Source organism: Propithecus coquereli, unplaced genomic scaffold (genome assembly GCF_000956105.1).
Source record: "Propithecus coquereli isolate 6110/MARCELLA unplaced genomic scaffold, Pcoq_1.0 Scaffold282, whole genome shotgun sequence".
Lineage (NCBI taxonomy): Eukaryota > Metazoa > Chordata > Mammalia > Primates > Indriidae > Propithecus > Propithecus coquereli.
In genome coordinates, this window is record NW_012148419.1 from 102,859 (window position 1) to 104,193 (window position 1,335).

The 1,335-nt window shown below is 30.8% G+C and overlaps 1 protein-coding gene across 1 annotated transcript in view; it reads right to left on the bottom strand.

Moving 5' to 3' along the window:
- The window catches only part of NAV3 (neuron navigator 3), a 401,664-nt gene that overhangs the window by 10,597 nt on the left and 389,732 nt on the right, over positions 1 to 1,335 (bottom strand). Inside the window, exons 36-37 of the mRNA XM_012648357.1 lie at positions 1,048 to 1,076; positions 771 to 889 (exon numbers count right to left, since the gene is read on the bottom strand). Of these exons, the coding sequence (XP_012503811.1) occupies positions 771 to 889; positions 1,048 to 1,076 (148 nt within the window). The remainder of the gene's footprint in view (positions 1 to 770; positions 890 to 1,047; positions 1,077 to 1,335) is intronic.

A 1,335-nucleotide genomic window follows, 5' to 3' on the forward strand; every position in this document is an offset into this window, starting at 1 on the left:
AATCCTAGATAGTTTTAGAAGAAGTTTTAAAACATGATATGTTATAATTGAAAAATAAAAATCATTGGTATAATCTTTTATTTTGTTGGAGCCACTTGCTAGGGCTAGACTGGCTCATATCTTTACAAACATGAGATTGGGTTATTTCAATATGGAGCCAATAGCATTCTTTAGGATATTAACTTTATCTCTGAAGATTCGGAACATCCTGATAATATTCATCATGTTCAGTAGAAATATCATGATTGCTCTAAATACCACCATTCCATTCTACTGGATGAAGAGAACATGATAATAAAAGGGAGTAAAAGAACAAAAAGTAGATGACAAATTTTTTAGATAGTAAAATAAATACAACACAGCATTGTAGATGACAGAATGTAGAAAACATGAACTATATCTTAATTCTCTTAGCAATGTGAAAACCAGAAACAGAGATGTCTAAGCAAAAACTGCCCAAACCTTGGCTGAGTTATTGAAAAGGAAATAGGATTCTTCCACAATAATGTGGGTGATTATGTTATATTCATCATAAAGAGTTTTCTAATTCCACAATTTCATGAAATTTCAAATCCAATTTAAGGAAATAGCAAGACTGATGGAAAAGGGACAATATATTTTGTTGAATAAAAAGGGTTTTCTTATTAGTGATATATTTTCACCTTTAAATTAAAAATAAAGGGCTGAAATGAAATGAATGTTTTTTACTTTTAAAAGAATGATTTTTTTGCTTTGTTTTTTAATATAGTAATGAAAATTGAATACTATACCTGAAGACCTTCTCTTACTGCCTCCAGAATATAAGGTACCAAAGAATAGTTCCAGAGATCCATGAACCACACTCTAGAACCCTCTACATCCATGGGGCAAGGAAGGAAAAGTCGGGGACCTGAGAAAAAACAAATAACAAAACATTTTTCAGAAGCTTTATATTTAACAATCTAGACACATATTTAGGCATCATTTTGGAGGACTTAGTATATTCCTTCCAAGATTCTTAGAGAATTATAATCTTGGCCAGTTTGATTATTATTAAAGTAAGTTTACTGAAGATCCAATCTTCTGGCTTCTCCTTTCTTTTGTAAGAAAATATTTATCTAAAGCACAATATTTTAGAGTTAGCAGAAATCATAAAGGTCATAATCCAGTCAACCTGGATTTTACAACAACAAAGCTGTGCTGAAATGAACTGCCAAACATAAAATATGTCATTATTTGTAGAACTGGGACTTAGCATCAGTATTCTGATCCCAGTGTAAAATTCTTCTTTCTAATCTCCACTGTGTCTGTAGTTAAGTAAATTTTTATGATCCGTAACAATTGTAAAGGGATTCT